At 45.7% G+C, this 8,896-nt stretch overlaps 1 protein-coding gene across 2 annotated transcripts; it reads right to left on the reverse strand.

Moving 5' to 3' along the window:
• Positions 1 to 226: 226 nt before the first annotated feature.
• On the reverse strand, positions 227 to 6,326 carry PENK (proenkephalin). Of its 2 annotated transcripts, none has more exons than XM_008000696.3 (4): positions 5,915 to 6,326; positions 5,772 to 5,828; positions 5,163 to 5,303; positions 227 to 1,211 (listed from the first exon to the last, which is right to left on the reverse strand). In XM_008000696.3, the coding sequence occupies exons 3-4, from the start codon at positions 5,298 to 5,300 to the stop codon at positions 546 to 548; spliced, it is 804 nt and encodes a 267-aa protein (XP_007998887.2). In that variant the 5' UTR covers positions 5,301 to 5,303; positions 5,772 to 5,828; positions 5,915 to 6,326; the 3' UTR covers positions 227 to 545. The 2 variants fall into 2 exon arrangements, with proteins under 2 accessions (XP_007998887.2, XP_037856407.1); XM_038000479.2 differs by having other exon boundaries at positions 5,163 to 5,338; positions 5,915 to 6,024.
• Between the last annotated feature and the right edge of the window lie 2,570 nt (positions 6,327 to 8,896).

Genomic DNA, 8,896 nt, shown 5'->3' on the forward strand with positions numbered 1-8,896 from the left:
AAATGAGAGTGAAAATACATTTTATTTTGCTCCCGTGTGTTTACTCATCTAAGATTTCATATATGAGGAATTAAATAAAAAATGTTTTTGTGGCCTTGGCTGAAAGAGAAGGACAATGATTATTACATCAAAAGCAGATGGTTCTACTGTTCCTGAGTCTAGGATTGATGTGGAAAACCAAAGGTAAATGAGAGCCTTGGAGAAAAAGGGACTTACAAGGATATTATGCACTTGGGGTAATAGGTTTATTATCTCTATATACAAGTAAGCATTTATTGATGTTTGTCAAAAATAAGAGACAAGATAACAAAAACTATTTTAGCATGAAAAAGAGATAGCTGCAACAGACGAACACTGAGCTTAAAGACTCCAAAAAGAGCACAGAACCTGAAATGACAGTTTTCAGGTTGTATAGTTATCCAGACAATGAAGTCAACTATACAAGGCAAGCAACAAACACATGACAATAAAACACCATCAGCAGTTTCTCACTGGAGGATGGAGGGAGGCTTGCTGGGGCCTGGGGCCATTAGTGGGAAAGGGTATTAAAATCTCATAAATCCTCCGTATCTTTTTTCCATTTCAGGAACTTCTTTGGAGTAACTTTCCCCTTCTTCGTTGGAGGGCAGAGCCTCAGCAAAGCGCTTCAGGAAGCCTCCATACCGTTTCTGGTAGTCCATCCACCACTCTGGGCGACCCACTCTTCTCATGAAGCCCCCATATCGCTTCTGCAGCTCTTTGGCTTCATCTTCCAGTTGGGGGCTTCTCTTTAAGCCTCTCATGAAGCCCCCATATCTCTTGCTCACTTCTTCCTCATTATCACTGCCATCCTGGTGGTGGCTATGCTCTCGGTTGTCCCCTGTTTCCAGAAGCTCTTTCAGCAGGTCTGAGGAATTGGCCAGCGAGTCGTCCTCCTCTGCATCCTTCTTCATGAAGCCCCCATACCGCTTGGCGAGGATCTCACTTCCATTGGCCTCTTCTTCTGGCTCCATGGGATAAAGCTCATCCATTTTCTTCATGAAGCCTCCATACCTTTTCATGAAGCCCCCATACCTTTTGGCTAGCAAATGGCTCTCTTCTGGTTTGCTGTTTTCTCTGAGGGTGCCGGTGCCATCTTGAGGAAGCTCTGGTTTGGACAGCTGCAGGAGCTCCTTGCAGGTTTCCCAAATTTTCAGAGAAGGCAGTTTTCCTTCACATTCCATTACGCAAGCCTGGGAAAACAATTTGATGTAATGATAAAAAGAAGCTTCTCCGATTTCATTAAGTAAATGAACTTTTGTGGACCAAAATATGCTTGCTTTGACATAATAACTCCCTTATTATAATAAGGTCATCTCCAATTTCTTATCACAACTTTTCATAAGGCTGAGCATGCAAATGAAACAAAATTTGGAAAGGGGAAAGTGTGGGGGGTGGTTAACTGAATCCAGTTAGGAATCTGCCTTTGGATTTTAAAGCCATAGAAATTTTAAAGAATTAAAAAAAAATTTTTTTTCACCTAGTTTTAACTTAGATTGACTGCTTTCACAATTTAATTTCACTGGATAATTTTCCACTTCTGATATAATTTTGTTTGAGATTTTTTTAACCAAAAAGGAGAAATTTTTATTACCTAATCAGGGATATTTCCTCAAAATTCCTTTTATCTTCTTGTCTTACAGATAAAATCAATATTAATAACATAAGGGTCAATTGCTTTCTTGTGTTACTATTTTACCTAAAATGGTATCCAATATTCCTGCAAATACTTTCAATCTTCAAAGTAAAACAACAATTTAAAAAAAGTGTATAAAGAAAGACATCCTAAAAACTTAATTTAAATCTAATGAATTATTTGCATTCTTATTAATTTGCTAATTTGTTGAAAGTACAGATCTTTTTGTTTTTTCCTTTTTTCCTTGCTGGATATAACAGACTTTATTATCTTGAACAAAATGTCTGTAATGATGAGGTCAGATATAAAATTATACAAATGCAAGTGCACAAATTATTCATGTTTATTTTCTTCACATTTAGTCACTGTTGTACAGAAAAAGTATTTTCCAATGGAAATCATGGTATTTGATAAAATAAGAATCATCAGCATACATTCTTTCCTTTTTCTTATACAAATATTAAATTTAAAATCATTGTAAGTCTATACATTCGAATGACCTTGTTAAGATTTTTTTTCTATTTAACAGATCACTTGGGTATGATAGAGTACTAATATGTGAACATTTACAAAACACGCAGGATATTTCTTAGCATTTTAGGAGTTTTTTATAACCCTCTGAAATCTACTTATAGACAGCCCAGGTTACAGACCTTTAATTTAGACAGAAAGGCCAGGCTCTTTCTTGATATTTACAAATATACTAGTATATTAAGTGATGTTAAATACACATATATTATTTTCACAGTGAAAGAAAGCATTTTATTAGTGCAACAAAATCTTGAGGGCACGTATTTAGCAAGTTCTTAATGCGTATTTAAGCTTTGTGTCTGAGAAGATTAAATATATAACTACATAAGAATCTAAAGATGATCTATTAATAATTAAAATGTCTTATTTTATTCCCGACATATGATGAAGAAATCAAAACACCATTAAAAGCTTAAGATGTTTAAGGGGCAATACTATTTCCATTCTCAAATTGTATCTAAGTGATCTTATTGTTAAAAATCAATGTTGAATGTTTTGCATACTAATACCAAAAGACTTTTAAATGTATGTGATATGAGATTCCTTCAAAACCGAATAGTAACAAATACCGGAATAATGCACTCCTACTAAGGCAGCGATGTTAACTGACGGCTCCTATAGCCATGTATCCCTGTTTTGTGGTATTTATCACACTTTGTGTGGTATGGTCAAGATCACATTAGATGGGAAATTCTATTTGGACATCAGCCATAGCACGCCTGCTCATCTCTGCATCCACCACAGTGCCAATCATAAGTGTCTTTCACATGGTTGAAGCTCGGTAAATATTTGTTAACATTGATTTCACTACATAGTTTTGGCTAGGCAACCTCATTTCTCACATGTCTTTTGCATCTGAGCCAAAGTCCCAGAATGCTGTAATTCTAGTGAGACAGTCACTAAGTAAACCTTTTGTCATTGAGACAATAACAACCCTGAATGTAGGGTCTAATGCAAATCAGTTATTATGCAAAATGCCTTTCTATGAGACTATTTTTATTGATGGCTGCTTATTATCTATTTTTTTTCAAGTTGCTAACACTACATGTGCCATTCCATCACCTGGATTAAAGTAATGATAATAGTAATAAGTGATAACAACAAGAGCATAACAAGCAGTGAGGAAAATTCTGGCAAGGGCAGCCTTCCTCTTCTCCTCCCCCACAATCCTGTTACATGATGAGAGGAAGGTGAGAGAAGGAGAGAAGTCAAGATTTGAGGTGATACCCAAGGAAGGCCTAGCTGCTACCCAGTGAGCTCTGCTCAAGTTCCTCAACAATGCAAAAGGAAGATTAGTAGCATTTGGGGAGCTTGGTGAATCAAGCAGATTAAATATGAAAAAAACCCATTTGAATAGGCATTATTAAATGTCAGCCATATTAATTCACTAACTCGCATAACTTAAGTAAATCTGATACTATTTTGGGGTCAGACTATGTGATTAGAAAAATTAGACTAGAATCCATATAACCTTTATTCAGATGGCAGAGAAAGCTAGGGGAGGGGGCTTAGCCCCCCACATGTTGAGCAGGCAAAGCTCAAAATATGTGTGACTGGGCACAGGGAATTAAGGGGTCAGAAAGTGGGGTCTTATATATGGCATGTTTTGGGTTTCTCTTTCTCCTTCTGTGTCTAAAATTCTTTACCCACAAGATCTATCCTTATATTTGTAGCACTTCCTCAATTTTTAGACATAGGTTAAAAGCTCATGACTACAGGAGAAAGAAGAAAGATGGGTGAAGGGGACTGGGTGAAGGGGACTGTTTCCCCTATTGAAGATGAAACACTTTTCTCATAGTTTAAATATACAACCTTCCTATGTGTCTTCTCTTTAATGCCAAGTTAGTACAGGTCAAACAAACAAACATTTAACCTGAAATATATACCACAGATAATTGGAACCTGTTCCTTGGTTTTCTCCCCATTTCAAACATCTACATAAGGTAAAATTTCCTCAATTCCACGTGGAACCCAAAGCAGCTTGGATGAATACATTATTCTCTATGAGTTTTTAAAGTCATCAAAAAATTTCAACAAATTTCAAAAGCAATGCAAAGGAATTGTCAGGGGAGCTGGTAAAAGTGAGGCTACCTGAGTCTCGCGGTTGGAGATTCAGACTCAGTAGAGCACCAGAGGTGATTCGAGAGCCCATGGGGAACCATGATCAGAATGAAAAGTGATTTTGTCCTCAGCTTTTTCTTTCCCAACCTCCTGTAGTGTAGTGTATCTTTGGACTGTTGTCACCCACTAGACACTGGCCACTTCTCTTGTTCCTTTCTCACAGCCAAATTAAACTGTTGTTTTAGTTACTATTACAAAAGGACAGTCGAAACAGAAGTTGAATTCCAGCATCACTGGCTAGTGAGACAGTTATGAACTCTTTCCTGTCTACGGTTATTTCCTTTCCTCTCCCTGTATCCCGTTTCCATCCCTTTGCTCTCTCCTGTTTACAGGTGAGGGTAGGGAAAGAGGGACCTGAGGTTAAGAGAGCTGGGATACATAAATCTAAAGAAAGGCGCCGAAACGTCACTAACAAAAAATTACATTATTTGCGGGAAAGATGGGAAGATGGCTGCGTGTGGAGGGGCCCTTAACTGGGATATGTTAGGAGTTGGGGTGACAGCATCTTCCTTCTAACAGCTCAGGAGAGAACCCAGTGCTCTCCGAGGTGCTGAACAGAGCACTTCTCGGGGTTCCCTAATTCCCAGGGTTAAAACAAACTCGGTTTGTGTGGCGACACCGCTACCCTTACCGGTCCCCCAATAGTCGCGGATCCCCGAAGCTAACAGCCAGGGCAGGACTTCAGTCAGCGTTCCAGGAACAGCTGAGACACCCAGGTCACCACAGGCTCGCGCCGCTGTGGCTCCGACCCGGTGCGAATCGCCATACGCGCCCCGCTGTGGGCCTGGGATTGTCCGCGTACTGTTGCGGAGACTGTCTCACAAGGTGCGCAACACTCGCCGCGCGCAACACTCACCAGGAAGTTGATGTCGGCGGGGCGCACCAGGCGGTAGCTGCACGTCGCGCAATCCTGGCTGCATTCTGCCCGCACTGTCGCCAGAAGCCCGGGGCCGAGCAACAGCAGCCAAGGGCAGAGTCTCAGGAACCACGCCATGGACTGCGAGGAAAGAGGGACGCGTGCTTCGAGCCTGCCTGGGCGCAGAACGGGTACCTCTGCAGGACCCTCGCCGCGACACCCTCAGCAAGGGATCGTCGAGCAAAAGCCAGCAGGAATGCTCCTTTTTGGGGCCCCGCCCTCCCGGCCGACAGCTTTCAGGTAGACCTGGAGGCGACTCAGATCGCCTCGCGGCTCTCGGGATGGCGCGGTCGCCCCCAACGCGAGGCTGCCTGGGGCACCCGGCTCTTTTCCTGGGCGTCCACGGCCCAGGGCAAGATTCCAGAGAGAACGCCGCAGACCAGGGGCGAGGGACCGGGCGCCGGGGGAGGAAGGACATTGACTGGGGTCACAAAGAAGAACCAGGGAACGCGGTTAGGGAACCCATGCAATGAAATGTGAAGGAAAAGAGGGCGGGCAGCCGTCCCCAAACCTGCGCAGCAAAGACAAGCTTCGGGCAAATTCACTCACGTTGACGCTGTTCGGATGCAGCAGGCCAATTGGAAAAGCCGGGTTCCAGACACAACTCTAGAGGGAAGAGAAGAAGGCAAGGGTGAGGAGGACGGGCGTCGGGGAGGAGCGGGCCTGGGTGCGCTGGCAGACGTGGGCCTCACCGTCGCGGTCCTCAGCGTCGCCGCGGGGCTCTGAGCGCCTGCCTCGCCGTCCCGGGGCTTAACGGCGGCTGGAGCCACTTTATAATTAGCCCCAAACCGAAGGAGGCGCGCGCTCCCCAATCGCCGGCGGGCTGCAGCTGACGCAGGCCCTACGCCAGCCCCGCGCCGACGCCTTCGCGGGAGGGGTCGGTCCCCCAGTACCCGCGCGCCGCTTCCCCCACCGAGGGTGACGGCCACGGGGGGCGCTCGGTGGCTCCCGACACGGCCAGGTGACAAACCCAAGGCAGTTAGGAAGTTTGGGGAGAGTGAGATAGGATCAAGTTTCTCCGCATAAAGTCACTGAAATTGCACCTTGGGGTGCGGGCTCCAAGGAGGGAAGCGAGGTGGAGGCGTTTGGAAGGATAGATGAACTGGCTTAGACTTCTGGAATGTGCTGGAGACCCAGCGGGCTGATGAACCTGCCCCTTTCCCGCCTCCTCCCTGGACCCCCTCGGGGTCCCTGTGGGCACCAAGCACAGCCGTCCGGTTCGGGATGTCGTCATTTATCGACCCGCTTGTCCCCCACAGTTGACTCCGAGTTCCTTACCGCAGCATCTAACAGCTTCAAGGTGCGCAGTAGGCGCTCAGTTAATGGTTACAGAAACTTAACAATCGAAACTTTCTGGTAATCTTAAATCTCGGCACAGAATTTTCACCTTTCCAGTTAGAGAGACCCTTGGCCAAGCGTAGAAGCCGGTAAACCCTCAGGTTCCGGCACTGCGCGCTTTTCAGCCACTGTGGGAGAGGATCCGTGTTTATCCAGCTCCCCAGGGCTCCCAAGTCAAAGATCCACTGCCTTGAGAGCGCTGTCCAGGGTTTCCTGGGGGTGTTGGATGAGTAGAAGGGGGTGCCGGGGCGGGTGTAATGTCAGCGCGCCAGGAGTGTAGTGGGGAGGGAAGGATGAGGGACTCCCTACCCGGGACGCCAGGGCTTGGAACATCTCCACCGGGAGGGGCCGAGGGCACACTGTGGAGGCTGAGACTGTCCATTAAGACACGCTTTCCCGCTTCTTGGCTCTGCAAAAGATTGCTAAGTGGCAAGCTGCTTACATTGCCTGAGGCCTCAGTTTCCCTATTTGAAAAATAGGAACAGAGGTAATATGCCATTCATAAAGTTCTGGAGAGAATCAAATGAAATAATGGACAAAATCTCTTAGCCTTGTGCCTGGCACTATAGCAAGCCCTCAAAACGTGTTCCTAACCATCAGTTATCCGTCGTCCACCTTTCCATCGGTGCCCATTGTCCGCTTACCTTACATCTGCCATGGATGTATCCAATCCACCTATGCATCTATCTCTCCTAGACCTAGGGGGAAACCATAAACAGTTCCTGGTCCCATACATAGGGAAAAGGTCCCAGGGCTTTCCCGGCCCTCTGCGCCCTCTGCAAAGGGCGGATTTCTACCGTCGCTGGGACCTGCAGCCGCGCTGCATGTCCCATTATAGTCGCTAGAGGGCAGCGCTATCCTGCGTAGGCTGAGCTTGCGGATACTGGGGTCTCAGTTCTCCACAGGCCTCACTGTGCGGGCTTGACACGCAGCACCCGGATTAGCACCAGAGCTGTACCCGAGCACCGCCTGCCTCCCAGCCGGGGCATCACGGTAGCAAGGTCGGGAAAGCAGAGCCCTGGCGTGGGACTGGAGAACCCCGGACATAGCCCTAGGGAGCCAGCATTACCCTCTGAGCAGGAAAACACAACGTTTCCCGCTTTAGGTTCTTTTCAACATAGGGCCCCTTACTAGCTCCTTACCCTCTCTCCAAAGACAACGGAAAGCTTACTTAAGATTTTTCTTGTTGCCTGGGATTTGGAAAGGAAGCTGACTCCACTGCAGTACTCAGTGCGAAAGTAGTGCATGAACAAATTCTACCTAAAATTAAAGAAAATTTGCTATAGCTGAGCACTTGCGAACCTGGGATCCCCTAAGAACTTTAAACACATAATCAGGAGTAGGAAGCTGAGGGGAGTGTGTGTGTGTGTGTGTGTGTGTGTGTGTGTGTGTGTGTGTATGTATGTTTGTGTTTGGAATGACCACACCACGCGATGCTTTTTAAGGGTGCACAGCGCGCAGTAGTGGGAACAGTGTTTTTCTGCACTCTGGCGGCACAAAGGCGCGTTAGGATCTTCGAAAATTAGAAGCTTAAGTTTGGAAGGGGCTTTAGGGATAATTTATTACACCACCCATTCTACAGATGGTAAAAATCAAGGCTCAGAACGTCCAAGTGACCCTCCCGGGCAGTGGCAGACCAGATTTTCCAGCCTCTGAGTTCCTTCCCTGCAACCTACCTTAGGCCTAGTTTGTTTCTGTTGGAACTAGTCATGTTTTCTCTGAGTTAGGCTCTCTTGGCGCGTTTGCATTTTCCCCTGGGACTCCTGAAATGTCAGGGGAGAGAGAAACAGAAAGGGAAAGAGAGGGCGCCTCCCAGAAGCAGTGCAAGAGTGTGTAGTCCCCCAGTAGACCTTCCTAGATGCTTGGGGCACAGTGGTTGTTTGGTAAATGTGTGTCGACCGGCTGACTGACTGAATGAATGAAGTGATAGGAGGTCGACCTTGTTTGCCTACCCCAAATCAGTGACATCTCTTCCCATCATCCTCCCCCATCGACCTGAGATACTAAAAGTCATTCTGGTGGCAATGAGTTGTAAGAAATTCATTTTTTCATGATCTTTTAAATATTTATCAAGAACGAACAGACTTTTTGCAGTTATGATCTGGGAGAAAGCTGCTCTAGAAATCAGACTAAAAAAGGGAAGGAAGAAATCAGATTAAAAAAGCATCCAATCCAGAGATTTTTTTATTTTTAGGTTAGGATCAAGAACTCTTCTTCTGATCTTAGGGTCCCAAGCATTAGCCCAAAGGGCTTCATCCTAGAGACCAAGAAATGTGACTTTTTAACCCTGATGATGAATGGCGTTTTGCTCAGTTCTTAGGTGTTCTCAGAGTCTG

This window comes from Chlorocebus sabaeus, chromosome 8 (assembly GCF_047675955.1).
Source record: "Chlorocebus sabaeus isolate Y175 chromosome 8, mChlSab1.0.hap1, whole genome shotgun sequence".
Lineage (NCBI taxonomy): Eukaryota > Metazoa > Chordata > Mammalia > Primates > Cercopithecidae > Chlorocebus > Chlorocebus sabaeus.